The sequence below is a fragment of the Trematomus bernacchii genome, unplaced genomic scaffold, assembly GCF_902827165.1.
Source record: "Trematomus bernacchii unplaced genomic scaffold, fTreBer1.1, whole genome shotgun sequence".
Lineage (NCBI taxonomy): Eukaryota > Metazoa > Chordata > Actinopteri > Perciformes > Nototheniidae > Trematomus > Trematomus bernacchii.
In genome coordinates this window covers 3,102,870-3,120,855 of record NW_022987727.1, presented here as the reverse complement: position 1 = coordinate 3,120,855, position 17,986 = coordinate 3,102,870, and the positions used below count along the sequence as shown (strand labels likewise).

At 40.4% G+C, this 17,986-nt stretch overlaps 1 protein-coding gene across 1 annotated transcript; it reads right to left on the bottom strand.

Moving 5' to 3' along the window:
• Positions 1 to 3,518: 3,518 nt before the first annotated feature.
• On the bottom strand, positions 3,519 to 16,784 carry cacnb3b (calcium channel, voltage-dependent, beta 3b). Its single transcript, XM_034145124.1, has 15 exons — positions 16,740 to 16,784; positions 13,292 to 13,450; positions 13,105 to 13,224; positions 12,295 to 12,417; positions 12,076 to 12,197; positions 11,808 to 11,860; positions 11,401 to 11,420; positions 11,126 to 11,206; positions 8,572 to 8,630; positions 8,252 to 8,352; positions 7,939 to 8,090; positions 7,043 to 7,138; positions 6,735 to 6,905; positions 6,600 to 6,647; positions 3,519 to 6,492 (listed from the first exon to the last, which is right to left on the bottom strand). Exons 1-14 carry the CDS (start codon positions 16,782 to 16,784, stop codon positions 6,618 to 6,620), a joined length of 1,332 nt encoding a protein of 443 aa, XP_034001015.1. The 3' UTR covers positions 3,519 to 6,492; positions 6,600 to 6,617.
• Between the last annotated feature and the right edge of the window lie 1,202 nt (positions 16,785 to 17,986).

Genomic DNA, 17,986 nt, shown 5'->3' with positions numbered 1-17,986 from the left:
TGATCTGATTGAATTTGCCACTGCGGCTCTTTATACAGGCGAGCAGCAGCCAATAGGAGCTCTCCATTCCACAGGCTGCCTTACGACCCTGTGCTGCGTGCATGATCTCAGAGCAAAGACAAATTATTTTCTCAAGGATGATAGAACAACAAAGGTATTTTGCAATATTTTAATAGTTAGGCATTCATTTTATTTCCCTGAAAACTAAATTCATTTTTTAAAGTAATCATCCCTTGTAATGTAAACATATTTGTTGCATTACATTTGTAAATCTTACACAGCAGCAGTCAGTCACTGCATGCAGACTTGTGTTTTGTCACCTGTGGGGACCTGTCCCTTGGCCTGCTGTAAATTGATTGATTAGATTGCCTTGACTGTCCAGATCAATACCCCGTCTGAGGACAATGGGACCAATCCACAGTGGACTAATTAGTTTGAACTGCACCACAGAGTCAAGTCAATTTTATCTAAACAACTTACATTTTCCTTTATGAAAATGATTCTTCATCTCCCAAAACTGGTCTGAAATTCCCTGACTAGCAGCCATTTGTAAAAGCTAATGTGATTAGTATGGGTATGAGGTATGTTGGTATTAGTATGAGGCAAATTAGCAATTCATCTGTTGACATTGATGTTTGATTTCCCCCAAGTGGTCCACTTCCTACTAAGTTCATCATATTGTTGTGGTTTCATTCTATCATACAGCCTTCTAAAAGAAATAGTTGAGATTTAAAGAATGCTAATGTTAATGTTTGCTGATCAAAAGGCAGTGAGACATGTATCAGTGTGGTGCTCAGTATAATACCACCATGTCTACATGCAGTGGGATGGTGTGAGGCCCCCTGATAGGTGACCAGCTATCGGGTCAAGTCAAAGATCTTCCTATACTCACTCGGGCTGGTCAAACCCCTGGAGACACGCACAGACACTGACTTTCACACCCTGAAGGTTATCACTGTATGCAAACAGCATCTCATTGTTGGGAAAGGGAGTATTACAGATAAAAGTCAATTAGCCTCTTTCTCTTATGTCTGGCAGCCTACTAGTTAATTTATTTACCGTTGCAAATCAGAGCCCAAGCTGCCCCAGTGGGTCAAAGCAATTTGCCTTTGTTCACAAACAGCCTGCATCATTCACCCCCCATGCTGGGATCGGTGTGTGATTTACAGCCTAATATGTCTTGTTGTCATCATACACGTCTCTGATTTGTGGAGGGTGTGTCTGCATCCCGAGGATTGCGTTTTATTTACATCAACAGCATTTGACCAATTTCTCTTTATTCACAGTACTGCTCCATAAGAGAATTGTATGATTTTACACGTATATTTCAAGTGAATGTTGTATAATAATACTGCCTGTAATCCTTAGAAAATAAATTAACTTTGAAATACAATTTTATGTTTGACCATTTTTATTGCGGCAAGATAGACAGAATTAGTTTCTCTCTTCTTGGTTAGAAACTTAATTCTCCTACATTCAGCAAATAAAACATGATTCAACAGAAATCTTATTTAATATAGTGATGCAATTATCCTCTTTCAGTGTAAAGGCCAGAGTTAGATGGTGTTACACCTTTGTCTTGTTCCCAGAGTATAATGGATACAGAAAATGATTATACACATCTCTAAAACCTCACAGTGAAAGCTTCTGTGAAGAAAAGAGGGCTCAATTATGCTGAGAGTTCCAAATGCGCAGCCATTCCTAATTCATTCATGTTTTATAAACACTAAGACTTCTGGGCTCAGACAGTTGTGCTTTTCCGCTGATTGGTAGTGAATAAAACTTCAAAACGAGAAAACAGTTCAAAAGAAAAGTTGCAAATGATGAACTCTCTCTAACCCTTCTTAACTAACTGCAATGCTTACATGGACGCTTGTGTAACCACCACACAGATCCTCGGATGGGACAGGGAGAGACAGGTGGCTCTGAATAATCATCAGGCATAAAGTGACACCTTCCAATATGGCTGGTATCGGATGTGAAGGAGGAGAGGTGGGGGGGGGGACTACTGGCAGGAGAAAGCAATGACTTAAACCATGACACCTCCGTACGTATAGTGACAGTGTTGGTAATTATCATCAACACAATGAGCAGTCTTCACATAGCACTCAGGAAAACTGACAAAAAGCTGAATCATCATCTTTCTCTACCGTCAATGGGACCACATTCTTAATTTCCTGCAACAAACTCATCAGCAGATGGTGTTGTAACCCAGGATTTATTGCATGTCTTTCACAAGGGCTATTTTTAGAGTTAGACATGTAGCAGCAGACACAACCCATGTTATATCAACCAAAGTGAGATAATGCTTCCATTCAATTAAATGTGCTTTTACAAGTGCTACACAGATGGAAAAAGATGATCACACGAAGATAGAGGTGGTAATACCACAGCCTTTCTGTATGAATTATAGCACAGTCTGAATCTGAATGTGACACATGCGGGTTCAATGTACGATGCATGTGATGTAGCATGTGATTACAGAGACTTGAAACATGTCACAGGAGCACATCTTAATTGTATCTGTGATGTTTTTAACCGGGCTGCTGGGATTTGGTTCCATCAGCCACAAGAGCATGAGGTCGAGCACTGTTACTAAACAAAAAGGCCGATCTGTGATCCAGATCATCCCAAAGGGTTTGGATGGGGTTAGGGACACTGTGCAGACATGTCAAGTTCTTCAACATCAAACTAGACCTGGCTTTGTCTTGCCATAAAGCTGAAAGCACACTTATTTCTAAAATAACATTGTACGCTGTTGCGATTTATCATTATTGAAACTAAAGACCTAACCAAATTGTGAAATAGAGCAACAGATCCTAAGTACCTTTGGCAAGAAAGTAAGTGTAAAACCGGAACACATTTAAAGAGTAAATTAATCCAAATCCCAATTTAAATGTAATTTCTTCTTCTTACTTTTGATTTTCTTTAACTGTGTTTCTGTATGCACCATGTAGACCAAGACACATTCCTAAAATGTGTTAACCTACTTGGCAATGAAACCGTTTCTGATTCTGATTTGGCTTTCTCTCAAATGTTTGACACACATCACTGTAAATGAGCACTGCTCCTTTGCCAAGATAATCCATCCAATTTGCAGGTGTGGCATATAAGAGGCTGATTAGCATGATTATTACACAGGTAAGCATTGAACTGGTCACAATGACAGTCTACTCTAAAATGTGTTTGTTTGTGTTCAGTGTAACAGCAAAACCTTGCTACATAAATCAAAAAACGTGGTGCATTACACTCGAGATAACTGAGGAATGTGTTTTTGTTTGGATGAACTGACCCTTTGAATAGCAGATTTAAAAGACAATTTATCACAGTTTAGTATTTCTGGTTTAGCTGATTATTCCACAGCATCACACTACCTGCAGGTACAGATGTGCCACTTCTGCCCCCTGTTGGTCAGTTTCTCAAAAGAAAAAGCCTTACTTTAATTTAGCACTTTAAAAATAAACTTATCCCATTCTTCTCCTTCCAAGGAGAAATAAAAACACCACACCCAGAAAATGTTACTTAAATGTTGTGTTTTATTCACCCCCTCTTTCAAATGTGCTAGACAAAAGACGCACCCTGTACACATCATCAGACATTGTTGGATATCATTTATCTTGTCAGAAACCACGAGAAATGTTGACATTATCAGACCAGACAACTTGTTCACTATTGGTGGAGGGTACAGCATAACGTTCAGTGCATTTATTGCATTGTAAAGCAGACATATAAATAATAATAGTGCAATTATACCCCATCATAACTGAGGAGATACCTTGATAGTCTCAGCTAGTGTCTCGTCAATGCTAGACTTTGTATTGCATACAGAATTTAGGCAGGTGAAACACAATAGGAAATTATAGTTGTAAAAAATTGTGCTTTGGACATCCAAAGAATAAATCACCTTTGATAGAAATATCCTGCAATAGAAATTAAACAAATACAAGGAGCTGATTTATTTTCTTATATATATCAGTGTGCTCTCTGTGTTTCAACAAGTAGACGTTATGTATCTCAAACCTGGTCCTTCAGAAATGAATATGGGTGCCAGTGGAAGCAGACTTCACTGTGGTCCAAAATAACTGCAGTGCATCATTCTTAAAAGAGAGGAAAATACATAAAAACACATGCTTTATGAGGCGTTGAGTATAGAACTGTGTACCGTGTGACTAAAACCTTTACTTCCTGTCAGCATCTGTTGTTTCTGTGCAATTTGATGATATCAATAAGAATATATGCATATTGAATGTACAGTATGTACAATTAAGCCTGGATACATGTGACTGGTTATGTAGATCATGTTGGTTTACTCTGAAGACTGAATGGCTTGTGTAACGATGGTCCTAAAAAGCCCTTCAGATGAAACAAGAATACAATTTGCCATGCACATACATTAGATTATGTACATATGTGGTATGTTAGCTGAAACTATAGTTGTATATGGAAAAGCAGATGTACTTGTGTAGAGAATATTTGTGATTAATATGGAGATGCAGTACTTTTTGGGAGTACTATAAGATATGAAGTGAAGTGCAATAGCGTGAAGAAAAACAAATTATATTTTGCATTACGATATTGGTGTTTACAGCAAAGACAATTAACTCGTTTTTGTAAATATTCTTAATTAATGTGGAAGCATATATCTCAGTTTTCAAAAGGCTAGAGAAATAAGAAGTGGTTGGTGTAAGAAATAACATATCTTTACCACTAGAGGTCACCCTCCATAAATGTATCGGCCAGCTGCACACATGTCGAGCTGTAATAAAATATGAGTTAATAATTCTGATGCTTCATTGATATAATCCATCCACTTCTTCACTACACCACTGAGTAGCAGTGTGAAATGTTAATGACACCACTGATGTGGTAAAATGTGGAGATATGGAGAGGATATGTTTCTGACTGTAGTGATGTTTAATTTAGTGCTAGAATCACCAAGAATGTAATTCAGCACACATGCTGAAGTAACATTAGTTATTAATATATACATCTATTGTCTTTGGAAATCATACAGTTACCTGACTCAATATGTTTTTAAGTCTGCAAGAGAAATATGAATTTTAAAAACAGCCAATGGCAATTTCTGTTCCCAAAACACAATTGAAGTCATCTGGAGTTAGGAGTATGGTTTCCCCAAAACAAGGACAGAATCATTGTTTTGCTTTAGTAATAAAAATCAGTTGTGCTAGAACTGAAAGTCTGTGACTGTTTCAAGGCCTCTGTCCTTCTTTTCTGGAGGAAACCTACACATGTTTAACATCAGTAAATATTTAAATTTAGTTAAGAATTACATGTCTGGGTTGGTTAAATTCTTCATAAAGAAGAATTTAAATTTCTAAGGGTTAAAATATATTCATATATGACAATAACCACAGTTTATCATGGTTAATTTCCTTTCTATTTAGAAACATCTGCAAACAAACCACAGTTATTGTAAATAATCCTTTTTAAGACAATGGACCAGCATTTTTACATTCACAGCTGTGACAAAAGATGCATATATATTCTGTTGATGTGCAAGTATGTGCTTATCATGCATGAGTTTTGCATCACTGTTGCGTACTGTACAGATATGTGATCAGCTACACTGAGTTACAGATAGAAGTAGAGATTGTTACTGTAAAAACAAAAATCATTTTAAAAGGCTACATAATAAAAAGGAAGAGGAACACTTTCATTTCCTTGGTGTCCCAACACAGGTGAGTCCATCATGACTCAAGTTTGCCTTTGAGGAATTATTTGGTTAAACTGGAATGACAGCTCACAGCGAGCTGTAGAAATAGAGGACATACAAACTTGATTTTCTGTCACTCTCTGCACTCGGGCCAGAGAGGAAACCTTGGGAACGGGAAGCTACTCTTGTTTGTATTTTGTGTTATACTGATAGCGTTGCTATGCTACGGTTCTGTATGCTAACATACTCTGCCTTCACTCATGTGTTATTTGTCTACATTGAGAGCTGAATTAGCCTATGTGTGTCCGGTGCAGCCCTGATCACACATGGGCTGGCTCAGCTCTGCCAGGTGGGGGTTTGTGACCTCCAGAGTGAAAGCAAGGAGTTAAGAACAAGGTCAGGGTGGGAGGAAGGGTGAGGGGAGGATGTGTGCAGTGGCTGCACTTCTGTACTGGTTTTTGTTGCCAGCACTTGTGCAGCTGTAGGAAGCAGCCCTGAGTTGTTGCGTGGCGGTTGGAGCAGGGAGTTCTTCGCGAGGGGGCAGCAGTGAGGTGGAGGCTCCTCTCTTGAAGCTTCCTCCTCCTCCTCCTCCTCCTTCTCCTCTTCATTTTGTTGCGTCTCCTCTTCCTGCAGCTCACCAGCCTCCTACGCTTTCTCTCTGGAGGGACTCTCCTCTTGGTCTCTTCTTCTCTCCAGGTGTGGCCAGAGAAGGTGGTGGCTTGTTTTGGAGAGATGAGGGCTGCTGCTGCCCCCTGGTGGCGCCCGGTCCCTGTGCTCTATGACCTTCTAGTCTGACCCCAGCCGACAGCACAGGCTTCCTGCAGTGAAGCAGGGGAAGCATTTCACCAGAGAGAAAACGGTACCACAAACCAGTAGCAAAAGATTCAAGCTCACCAAAGTAAGAAAGAAAATCGGGTTTCCTCACCTATATCTGTGGTAGTGATCATTCTATCAACTCTTGAGTCTCAGAAAACTAGTGAAAGGACACAGGAGGCAGAAATGTTGGGGTTAATAATGCAGTTAAAATGATAATAAAGCATCAGTTGTGTGTTTGTGTTACCTGTTGGCTGGAGTTAGCTGAGGGGGGGGTGACCACACTTTGGTCCAGTAAAGGGTTAACAGGGGCAGCACTGGGGAGATGCGTAGCACGCCAGTAAATGTCCAGGTACTCTGCCAGATGTTCACATGCATCATCCAGCTGATTCTCATCCAGGATGACATCAAACATCTCCTAATGAGTCAAAGAAAGAGAGATGAGAGATGAGTCACACCCCTCTGTGTCTATTCAAGATCGCTGTATGAAGGATGTATGAAAAAGCCTGTCTGAGCATTAGATGTACATAATGACTTTAAGGCAGAGTGACATACAGGTGGACACTGTGCGAGCTTGTCTCCTGCCATCATCTGGACGTTGAGGTGTTTGCTTTGTGACTTCCCTCGAGATTTGATCAGCCTCTGAAGGACCTGTGAGATGAGCAAGAGACAAAGACAGTCAAGCAGTATGAAAAAAGAGAAACCCAAGTAACAAAGCTTTTCAAATGCACGTTGTGATTCAATTTCCCTCCTTTTCTTCTTCAATGTTGTCATACCAGGGAGAGCATCATGGCATTCCTTATGAAATCTGAACGTAATCTTCTTTCTACACTACCCCATCATAAAGCAATACAAAATGTCATTGTTAATTGTATTGTCATTTGTGTAAACCCAAATACATTCAGTTTAGAGCAGGGGTGTCAAACTCAATTTCATCGCGGGCCACATTCGCATAAAGGTTGCACTCAAAGGGCCGGTTGTAACTATATAAATATATAATATATATATTAAATAATGTATTATATTACATTATTGCCTCTGAATTGGATTATTATCGGATAGGATAATAACTTAGTAATTAACTACGTCTGAAAGCAGAAGTCCAGGGCAAATAATTGCAAGTCTCTTCAGTGCGCATGTCACAAAACGAGATGCATTGTGGGACATGTAGTATATGGGCAACCTGCTTCTGTAAAGTGGCATGTATAATAAACGTATGTTATTCTTTGCAAGCTCTTGCGGTGCCACATAAAATGAAGTCGCGGGCCGGATTTGGCCCCCGGGCCTTGAGTTTGAGACCCCTGGTTTAGAGTAAAATAAATTATCAAAACGTTTGTAGTGTTAATGAGGTTATCTATAATCACACTGTTTCAGCTCTAACTTTAATAATAAAAAAATAAAACTGCAAAAGAAAAACACGATTTTTGAAGTTCAAGTGGGTTGTGCTTTACTTTAGGGGAGGAGACTTTGACATAGACGATGATGGGAGCGAGAGAGGTTTTGAGGAGTTGTGCGGGGTGATTGATAGTGTCAGCATCCAGGACGACCAGCTGAAGAGACTTGGCCAGCTCGAAGATCCTCTCTATCTCACTCTGCACCTCAGCTGTCAACAAACCAAAGGAAGACGAGGAGTTATGTGAGACATGCATAACAGAGCAACATCAGTTCAGTGTTGACTTGGCATAAAAGACAGTATCTATTCTTAGCAGGTATTAATCTTTATTTAGCAGAAAGAAGATCTAAGACAACTGTCTCGTCACTCACCTAGACTGGAGCGTGTGTTGGATCTCTCCATTATGGCCTTCTTGTTCAGCACCGAGCGCTTCGCCAGCGACAGATCAGCAGTCACCCGTGTAATAGAGATCCTGCAGAAGAACCGTCTTATCACATCACATCCACAACTGTTCAGTTTCAAAGGATGAGATGAACTTGTGCTCTCTTACAGCTAAAAATAAATCACCATGTGTCCTATTGACCATGAAACGTGATAGGCAGAATCCCACGGACAACGCTGTAGCTCGGTCACAGTGTTACTGTACACTGAGCTGCAGCTGAAGAAGAGCAACACAGACAGCCGTACCCACCTGCCATCAAATCTGTGCTTTAGGAAGTCAAACAAGGCTTTCTGCATCATGTCTGTTACCTAGGGGACAGATGGGAGAGACAAAGGGAAGAGAAGGTAAAAGACTTGAGATATAAGACAAAATACAAACACGCATTCATATCACTCACTCCCTTTTAATCTTGGTAAAACGTTTGTTTAAGTCCCCTTCTCAATTATAAGTTTCTCATAATGAGCGCCCAAAACAGGAGGAAAAGGTTCTGTCCCGCTCTCCTCCAATGTTTCCAGATGTTACCTATTTTTTCCCGTCATGTTTTTATATTCAACTTTGACTCTTGTTTTAAATACTTGTGTTTCCCGCAGATGTGATTGTCTGCCCTGCCATGATTGTTTTCACCTGTCCCAAATGAGTCCTGTTGTCACCTGACTCATTGTCTCCCTCCTCTCATTGGTCTGTGTGCCCCCTTTATCTGTATTAGTCAGCTGTCCAGCCACAGCTCATTCCTTTTTTATAGACCACTCTTCAGTACTTTGATACAGATACTCGAGTCCATTGTCTGTTTTTACCAACAGTGGTCGTAGTCCTTTTTCTCATTACTCAGTTACTTATATCTGCTTTTAACCAACATTTTAGTGTCAAAAGTAATATTTATATTTGGCGAAATATGGTGACTTATAGAAACATGTAGCTTTGATTAAATGTCAGACTGAATTTATCTGTGTGAGATTAAAGCTAGGTTAGGCAAGGCGCTAGTGTTCTGTCAATGGATCAGGCCCTTCATGGATCCAGGAAAAGATAGATAGACAGACAGACGCTTTATTTATCCCAATTGGGAAATTATTTTTGTCAAAGCAGCAGTGTTGTCAAGCATTACACAAGTTACAAATATTAAAACATATATTGATGAATTTGTATCCTGATGATTGCATTAATGTAAGTCACTTTGGATAAGATTTTCCGTTATATAAAATGTCATGTTCTGGCCTGCGACCCTCATAGATACCAGATATTTTCCCTTTTTTTGTCAGAGCATTTCATTTATTGATGTAGTTTATATGTCTTCAAACGTGTGAGGAGAGGATCGTTACAGATGACATGGAGAGAAATAGTTAGGTCTGTGTGTGTGTGTGTGTGTGTGTGTGTGCGTGCGTGTGTGCGTGCGTGTGCTCTCTGCAGATGATGTTAAGCAGTCTATTTTCAAAGAGTTCTGAAAAATGTATGGCCTTCAGAATAGGGGATGAAGCTCACAGTGGTGTCTCCCTTCACGATGTAACAGAGAGATGGAGGAAAGGCAATGAGAGGGGGAAATGAGTGCAAGAGAGAGAAAGCAATGGTGAGCAACTAAAAATAATACCATGCACAAGAGACAAAGCAGAGAAAAAAGAGAACGAGAGGGGAAGAGAGAGGGAGGAAGGCTGGCGTTCACCACTGGAGCATCCCCAAAGCACATCACCAGAGCAATGCATAAATATTTCACACACACACAAAACAAACGGCTTGGCACACAGCCTGCGCATTCACAGAGGAGAGAGCGAGGCAGAAGGAAAATGTTATAGCGCAGAGACATTCTGTTCAATTACACGCCTCACATTTCAGCATTCATCCACAGAGTCATTGGAAATTGACATATTCTCAAATTAATCGAGTTGAAACGCAATGTGTTTTCATCTTATCTCGCATGTGTGCAGCATAGGAGAATATAAAACACAGTATAGAATAAAAGGACATGCATGCTGCTCCGTATGAATCAAAATGAGTCTTAGATTCCTGGTGTGTGTGCTATAATTTCATCAGGATGTGACTGCGGGGTTTAGTATCAGTGTTAATGGGATAATGGAGGCGAGAGTGATTCCCTTAAGATCAAACCAGGCAAGACCATACTGGACCAGACAATGCAGTTCAGATTAAACTGGAGCAAACATTGGCAGGCCAAACAAGACCGAGTTTAAACACTGACATATCACATCTATGGCTTAAACAATAATCAAAGTGTATACAACAAAAAAAGGGAACCTTCAATTACCACAGCAGAAAGTGATAGATTAGCATCAGTGAGGATGTACTAAGGTGAATGCTATTAGTGAAATGCTAACATGCCTGTTCAACATAACATTTAACATGTTTACCATGTTAGTGTAGTGTGCTAGCATGAAAATATGGGTATAGTTTAGTAGGTTTTTGGTCGTAACCCAAATTTCGGAAAAATGTAAATTATGACCTGACGATGATTCTAGCGGAAACATCAGGGGATCACCAAAATGATAGGAATTCATCCTCAGGGGAACATAATGTGCGAGCCAAATTTAATAGAAATCCACCTTAAAGCTGTCATAGAGAACAGATAAAGGCAATTTAATGGTGAAGAAAAGTGAGAGTAGGATTCATTGTTCATTGAAAAGCATTACGAGTACGATTTTTTAAATTCTACTTGAATACCCTCAGTATGAAGAGAGACACAGTGACTGACAGAAATATGGTCCAGTGTTAGCTGATCCATCAAGGTTTTTACTCCAATCACCAAGACAAGACTTGAAAAAGCCAACCAAACTACAAAGCATGTTGATGTTTGTCTCACCTCATAGCCTTTCAGCGAAGGACCCACCAGCACCACAGGCCGCATAGAAGGGACCACATCATATGGAGGAACATGTTCAGTCTGCACAGGCCACAAGCACAGACAGGGTTTGGAGGCACATTGTTGAAGTGAATGTACTATTATAACACACACATTTAGTTAACATAGTAGCCACTCTGCATGTAGATAGCCATAGAAATGCACTGATATGCATGAAGTGTAGCAATATAATTAAGGTTGTTAGAGAAAAGGAAGAGGCCCAATGAAGAACATACCTGTTTCTGCTTCTGTTTGGCTTTCAGAATAAACAAAACGAACATTAAACAAGATTGACAAAAGCTAATAAGTGGAAATAAATAATTATTTGAGTAGGACATATATGAGTATTTAGGTTATTTAAGAGAAAACATGCATGCCATGCTGCACTGAAGCAATTTGTGCGCTTTTTAAGTGTAATTTTGCAGGGTTGATCACAATTCCGTGGTCATCTCACATAATTATTGTAAGCTTATTTTTATGTAAAAAGGCAAACAATGTTTCCAAACACACACATTTCTACTAAAAGGGAACATTTTAGCATTGGAAAAGCCCTGTATGTACTGTAGGTCTAACCCCGTAAGAGCATGCAGTCCCAGAAGAGAAGGAGCAGACACAGCAACAGGACTCCTCCGGCCTCACGTACCTGCAGACGGCGGGGTTGACCTCCAGCCTCCAGATGAAGCGTTCCCTCCTTTCCTGCGGAGCAACATAATGCAAAGCTTCATTATGCGAGAATCCCCTCAGGAGGCAATTTAGACTTCCAAAACAGAGTAACACATGAGCAAGAACAAGTTATGTCAACAAACTAAAAAAGTGTTCAAAGAGTGTGTGAGACAGGAAGCTGGTGGATATAGGAAAACACAGAGAGGCAGAGACACGTGGAGAGATAACAGAGCGGAGAGATTCCTGACCTCGCTGCTGCTTTCTGCTCCTGCTTTACCCTCATGGCTTCTAGTTTCACTGGGCTGGGGATGAAGGTGATGTCTGCCCCTTCCTTCACCAGCCGACCAATCCACCAATCATTGTTGTATTTCTGCATGATAGTCAACAACATCTTTTGTAAATCAAGTGTCATGCTGCAAAATGATTCATAATAGAGGTCTTTATTTGCATGCAAGAAGGCCTCTCACCTCTTTTATGTGCAGGAAGTCTTTGGTTTCAAAGTTAATAGCAGCCCCTTGGACCGGACAGTCTTCATCAAGGGCTCCGCAGTAACTCACATTGGTTTTCACTGCAAATGCTACTGGTTTGGCCTGTTTACAGAAGAAAAGAAGGTTACAAAACCAGCATACAGTATCATTGCGCTTTCATCATTCTTGCACATGCTGCACTAAACTGTCATAATGTATACATTTGTTATAGCTTTTTATACAGTATCTTCTTGATAAATTTGTTGCACCTTTTCTAATCTATATTTATGTTATCAAACTTGTACCTTCCCTGTATTTGTATTTCCTCTTGAGATTTATTGTAGACACACAACATAAAGGGCACCAACATCTTTCGTTTGAAGATTAATTTGACCTCTATAGATAACTGAAGTGAAGTCATCTTGTTGTGTTGCCCAGTATCACAAACTAGCCTTAAGGGTCTATAGATCTTTATAAATATACAACCAGATTAAATCAGTGTGTTGAAAGTCCACAAAGTCCTAAGTATGTACAGTATGTACAGTATGTACTTTATTTGTTTTTTAAATTATGTTTTGCAAAGAAAATGTTTGGTACTCATGTTTCTTTTGAATGTTATATTAGGCTGTGATATGTTATAGATGGTTGTTGATGTTTTTGGTACTATTTTGTGCTGTCTGTGCAAAGCAAATTCCCCTTGGGGCAATAAAGGTTTTCATTTTAACATGACTCAGCTGTTTACAGACTGCTTCTCAGGAATTGAAGGTGAATTTAAAGTAGAGCATTGACCTTTGTCCCTCAGGCTCTCACCTTGGCTCTCTCCAGCTGCAGCTGAGCCTGGCGCTCGGCTTCACGCCGAGACGCCTCCTGGTCCTCCTCCAGGGACAGGTCGGAATCCGAGGGTCGACTAGTGTAGGAATCGGCTGAACCCTGAGCGAAAGGAGGGGAGAATAACTGTTACAGCCCGGGCAGAGAGGAGATAAATCCAACAGGATACCATACCCAACACCTCGTAGCAGCTGTTGCTACTTTCTCTTGGTTTAACCAGTCTCTGAACCTGCCTGTCGTCCTGAAGCCATGTGACCCGGCCTGCCAGGACCAGTGAGTTCCTGCAGATTTCCAAAGCAGACGTCTCAGGGGAACCTGTGCCTGAGTTCTGCAACAACACCAACAACCAGCACAGTGCATGGAGTCTATTTATCCACTCAGCCAGGTGCACCAGATGTTGGCAAACGCCCAGTGTCCTCAACAAGGGAAAAAAACACTATGACACAACTCTGACAAGTAAAACTGGGTAAAACAACTATTTAAATCTATTGTTTATCAATTGACTCCAGAGCGTGCCATTTTAACAAACTGTCTGGTGGGGTTGAGTCACTACACAAGTTTGTGTTCTGAATATGTTTGTGTGTTAATGAATTAGCAGGCTATCATTTATGTCACAATGAATGAAAAAGTGTATGTTATTTGAAAGACAACACATTCTAAATTAAATAAAAAACACATTCCGATGTGTATTGTAGCGGCCAAAATCATATAGAAATAAAACAGATAATTAACTTAAAATAATACAGCCGCTGAGGCACTAGTTAGCAGATCTTACGCAGGGCAATGATCCAGGTCCAAATCCAGACAAGAACCTCCATTTGTGCATTTTATTCCATTAACAAAGTACAATGAACAGGTTTCCTATATCTCTTTTCCTTAAGCCTTTCCTATGGCTTTCCTTTGTGTGGCTGGTAAAGAACCATTTGCCTACTAGTGCTCTGGCTCCCACCACCCACCTGTCTCCAATATATACAATTACACCAGGTGCTCTAATCACCCAGTGCCAAAAACATGCCTTCAAAATAAAAGCATAGAAACTACTTTAACTTATGACACTAACTAAGAATACATATAAATAAATGATAATAATAATAAACACTATAAACAGCAAGAAAATAAATGTTAAACTATTAAATAATATAAAGAGATATATATATAGCTCCAACATGTATGTTATATGTAAGTAGACATTCGTAATGTAAAGGATATATTAATTATCCAAGTAATTAAAAGTTTTAACTTGTGGCAACAAACTTGCATATGAGAGCGATAATCGATAGCAGATGTAATTCAACTGCCTTTCGATCAGTGGACGTACTATAGTACAACACTATCAGAACATTTTGCATGGACATTTTAGTTTGGAGAGAATACATTAAAAAAAAACACAAATCTAAATGTTCAATAACATTCCCAAAAAAGCATTAGAGCATGTGGCTCGTAGCTCTACTCTCACTTCTAATATTTCAAGTCAAATCACCAAATAACAGAAAAAACATCTGTCTCTTATGTTACACTTTAAAAGAGAGTAAAGTAAATAGTCAGCACATTTACAGTACTGACAGATGCAGAACCTTCTACCCTCTAAACTTCCAGACTGATGAAACTCTCACAAAGCTCACCTCACTACATCCTACATTTGTCCTCTCACCCCATCAGCACCCTTCACTTCCCCCCCGCAGGGTGCTGTCCCAGCAGGGTGCAGGGCTGGATCCCTCCTTACATACCAGACAGGAGCACCAACAATTCTTCTTTTACCTTGTTTCCCCTACCTGTCTCATCCTCCCTCTTCTACAAAACTCCCCTCCCTGCTGTTTTCCTATAAAGCTACTCGAGGTGGAGCAGAACCTAAAGAGTGTCCAGGAGAAACAAGGGATGCAGACGGATAAGGAGTGTGTCTCGCCACTCAATTTTTATGATGTTGCAAATGTATATTATTTTGATGTGATGAAGAGAGACAACAGCAGTATGAAATATTCCTGCGTGGATCAAATATGACAGATTAGAGAAAACTAAAAACACAATTCCCTAAGGTTGAATCACTGCCAGTGTTTTTCTCTTTGCTAACGTCCCGATCCCAAAATCCTTTGTTAAAGCATCACACTGAGTCCCAAAGACTTTCAATTATGCAAAAACGCTTAGCTCATTATCTTTGCTCTCTGTTTTTTGGCTTGTGCAAATCCTGCAGAAAATCCAATGGCAGATGCAGAGAACCAGATATTAAGCACACCACATTTTCATATTGAACCATAATGTTCTCAAAGCCATTAGTCCTAGAATATTTTGTCCCCACTAAAGTGTGCTGCTCCCTGATGGCCCCACTACTGACATTAAGTTAACTGTTGGAGCTTTCAATGCAAAACGGGAAAGAATAGTCACAGATTTCATTTATCGACAAATTGTGACATGTGTAACATATTTTCTCAGTTGTGTGGTAAGTTTTACATAATCTTAAATGATAAGCCATCTCATTCTCTCTTTTCCTTAGTGCCTTTCAACTGTGTGCTAAAAGCCTTATATTCCCATATTACAGCTCATCACTATGTAGAAAGTCACCTCACGTCCCTTGGTGCTTTGCTGTTCAAAGCCATTTCAGAGATTTCAGACTCTTTGTTATTTTGTATTTCTCTAGATGTGCACCTTGGTGTTTCAACTCACCAGCCAACAGAACAGAGACTAAAACTAATGTGGAAAAGAAGACCCTCTCAACAGTATAATAAACCAAAAAGTCATGGTTAATTCATGCTTTTACCTTTTCAGAGATAAGCTCACGTTTCATCAATTGTATTTTAAAAGTTTCCACCCATTCCTGTATGGTCATTGTTGAAATTGTTACCATACTCTCTAAGGTGCTTCCAATGTTAATATTTTCGACAAACTCCACAGTTTTGTCCTGTGCTGTATAACCTTAGTTAATATGTGTCGTCAGTAACAGCTCAATAAGTGGGTTCCTTCTCAGGTCACAGTCATTTTAGTACATGTGTTTCCCCACGTGTTCTTGCTGAGCTGCTAGATGGCACACAAATAGGGAATTTCATAAGAAAAATAGACTTCATTATTTGCACTTGACTGTGGATATTGTGACTTATCCATTTGCTTAATGACCTCTTTAAATGTTGTTTAAACTTGTGGTCTCCAAGAGACTGTTGCACACCCAATGTGTCATCCTGAAACTGACAAAGCAAACTTACTCACAGAAGTCTGGGCTCAACCTCAATATTAAGAGGTAGGAAAGACTTCATACAAAGACATGAGATAAGACTCTAATAAAAAACCGAGACAAACTCAATGACATTCAACAGATGGTCCTCTTAGTCAGGAACAAGTTCAATGCAAAGCTGTAAAGTAGTCTATACAGAGTTGAGATGGATAGACTAACTGTTTGTTTTCAGTAAAGTGAGCCAAGAGAAGATAATCAGACAGAGGGAAAAGTGGGAAGATGCTGGCAAAGTGAGTGAACAGGAATAGACTTCTGCTGAGACAAGAGTGAGAGGGGAGGGGAGATGAGAAGAACAGAGAGAAGATAGGAGACGTCTCAGAGCAGACAGACAGGGGAATGGAGAGACTGAGTTTGCATGCAGAGTGATCAAACAAAGAGGGGCGCATCAACAGCGTACCTTGTTACAGATGAGTCCTGTGGCGCTGGAGTCAGAGGCAGACATGATAATGCTGCCAGCGCTCGCTTCTCCCCCATTGCACGGAAAAGGCGGAACCCTCCTCCCCTCAGCCCACGGTTACAGGGGGGAGAGAGAGGGAGGCGCGCTTAGCCTAAGTGCTGCACAGCTGACGTTGCTGCGCTGCCTCAAACAGCCATTTCCTATACAAAATTGATGCCCTGACTGCAGCACTGGTGTGCATACGCCCGTGCACTGGTACAGTACAGTGGGTTTCTTCAGCTGCAAGCCAGCCCTCGTGTAAGAAAAGGAGTTTTTTTTCTGGTGTCATGCACCTCAACATCTCATCTCCTCCCCTCTCCTCTCCCTAGCATCACATTAATACATTCCTGTTATGTCTCTTCTGCAAGAGATCCTGAAAGAGTGACATAAAATCAACCTAAATCTGGGTCTACTCCTACACTAGTATCTTTATTTGGACACAGATATAACTTCAATGTTAACATAGAATAAAGATTGAGCCATGCTCAAAAGTCAAGTCAAGTTAAATATCTCAAATAAAAAATCTGCCTGTTCACAATCTGTCCTCTGTGCTTTTTGATTCACGCTTCAGGTAAAAGGAAAACTTCCCAAACGTATTACTTTAACGCTGAGAGACACCTCAGTCTATTAACATTAATCTCCTGCCAATTAGCTCTCTTTGCTAAACAGGTGACTGCTTCAACAACACAGAGGGCTGTGAGACAGAATGAGAGGACAAGAGAGGACAAGAGGAGGGCAGGGTTGTGCCCGTCTGCCTGCCCTGCACCATCCTCCTGACAGGAAGGTGATGCATGAGCCTACAGAACAGAAATGCAGCGGTGAGTCAGCAAATAGCCATCTAGAGTCCATCAGATGTCTTAATAAGCCATCAGAGAGGTTTCTATTGTAGGAGACAAGCCTTGTTGTTCCTACGCCAGGCCTGGATGCCTTCTCTCCAGGTTGCCCCAGGCACTGAGGACCCTACTTTAGCATCCATTATGCTGGCAGCATGCGCTCTCTCACCCTCATTCAACTTGGGCTGCTTAAGAAATAAGTGCACTCCACCAGGGCTCTTAGCAGAAAATGTCTCAGGGCTATATTTCGACATGGCTTTTTAAAATTAAAGGGAAGCGAGCACACAAACACACGTATGAATGCAGAGATGTGTTATTGTTGCAAGAGCATGCTAGCTCCCTGTGGATGCCTCTGGTGTCGAGAAGATAGGGTGA

Excerpts from the sequence above, each read along its gene's own strand:
- cacnb3b (XM_034145124.1), bottom strand. The coding sequence starts at position 16,784 with ATGTCTGCCTCTGACTCCAGCGCCACAGGACTCATCTGTAACAAG. Across the intron at positions 13,225-13,291 it reads GCTACGAGGTGTTGGGTATG|GGTTCAGCCGATTCCTACAC; the intron begins GTATCCTGTTGG and ends CCTTTCGCTCAG. Across the intron at positions 8,091-8,251 it reads CAACACACGCTCCAGTCTAG|CTGAGGTGCAGAGTGAGATA; the intron begins GTGAGTGACGAG and ends GTTTGTTGACAG.